Here is a 722-nt window from a genome sequence, read left to right as displayed (position 1 = left end):
AGGACGGCTCGGATGTATCTACAGAGAGTGCAGAGGTGCAGACGTTGAGGCATCCCCGTTTGCAGAAGCGCTTGACATTAGTTTTTCAATCAGTTGAACTCATCTCGTCTCAGTCAAGCTGCTCACATTGTGTTTGCCGATTGTGTGTGGTGTTACATGGTTTTGTGTTCTGTAAAGTCCTCCCGTATATACACTTCAAAGAGGGAGTGTTTGAATTAAGCGCTTCCTCTCTGCTGCGTTTTGCAGTGCAGCTCCCAATACCGCTGACTGCCCCGGGGCTCCCCTGCAGCGGTGCCGCCCTGCTGTGTCGCAGCCGCTCTGCTGCCTCCGTTGTTCGCAAGGCCATTGCTCGGTGAGTTAACCGCCTCTTTTCCAACCCCTCTTATACCTTCGTAGAGATTCTGTCTGACTTTTGTTTGACGCCTTGAGCAATACGTGCTCGTCGAACAGATGAACCTGAAGGCATCCACCAGGATTCGTGCAGCATCATGCATGCATGCATGCACCATAATGCATATTCATACATGGATTCATGCGTGCAGCGGCGGCTTTGGGACGTTGAAGTTTATTGCCGTCGTTGAGGGAAGTCCCCTAGGGCACAACGGCGCGGTGCAAATTCCTCTGCGTTCAGAACAGGTGATGCCTCGTGCTTGAACCTCTTGGCCTTAATTCTGTGGAGTGCATGCACGCAGTAAGTTAAGCAGTTCATTGTCTTCTGCGTG

The 722-nt window shown here is 51.7% G+C and overlaps 1 protein-coding gene across 1 annotated transcript in view; it reads left to right on the top strand.

The window, feature by feature from the left end:
- The window catches only part of EMH_0020060 (RNA pseudouridylate synthase domain-containing protein, putative), a gene marked incomplete at both ends in the record, with an annotated part of 3,605 nt that overhangs the window by 1,535 nt on the left and 1,348 nt on the right, over positions 1–722 (top strand). The window contains one exon of the mRNA XM_013501484.1: positions 247–352. Coding sequence (XP_013356938.1) covers positions 247–352 — 106 coding nt within the window. The remainder of the gene's footprint in view (positions 1–246; positions 353–722) is intronic.

Source organism: Eimeria mitis, genomic scaffold (assembly GCF_000499745.2).
Source record: "Eimeria mitis Houghton genomic scaffold, Emh_scaff696, whole genome shotgun sequence".
NCBI classification, from domain to species: Eukaryota; Apicomplexa; class Conoidasida; order Eucoccidiorida; family Eimeriidae; genus Eimeria; species Eimeria mitis.
This window is presented reverse-complemented; position numbering and strand designations above follow the sequence as displayed.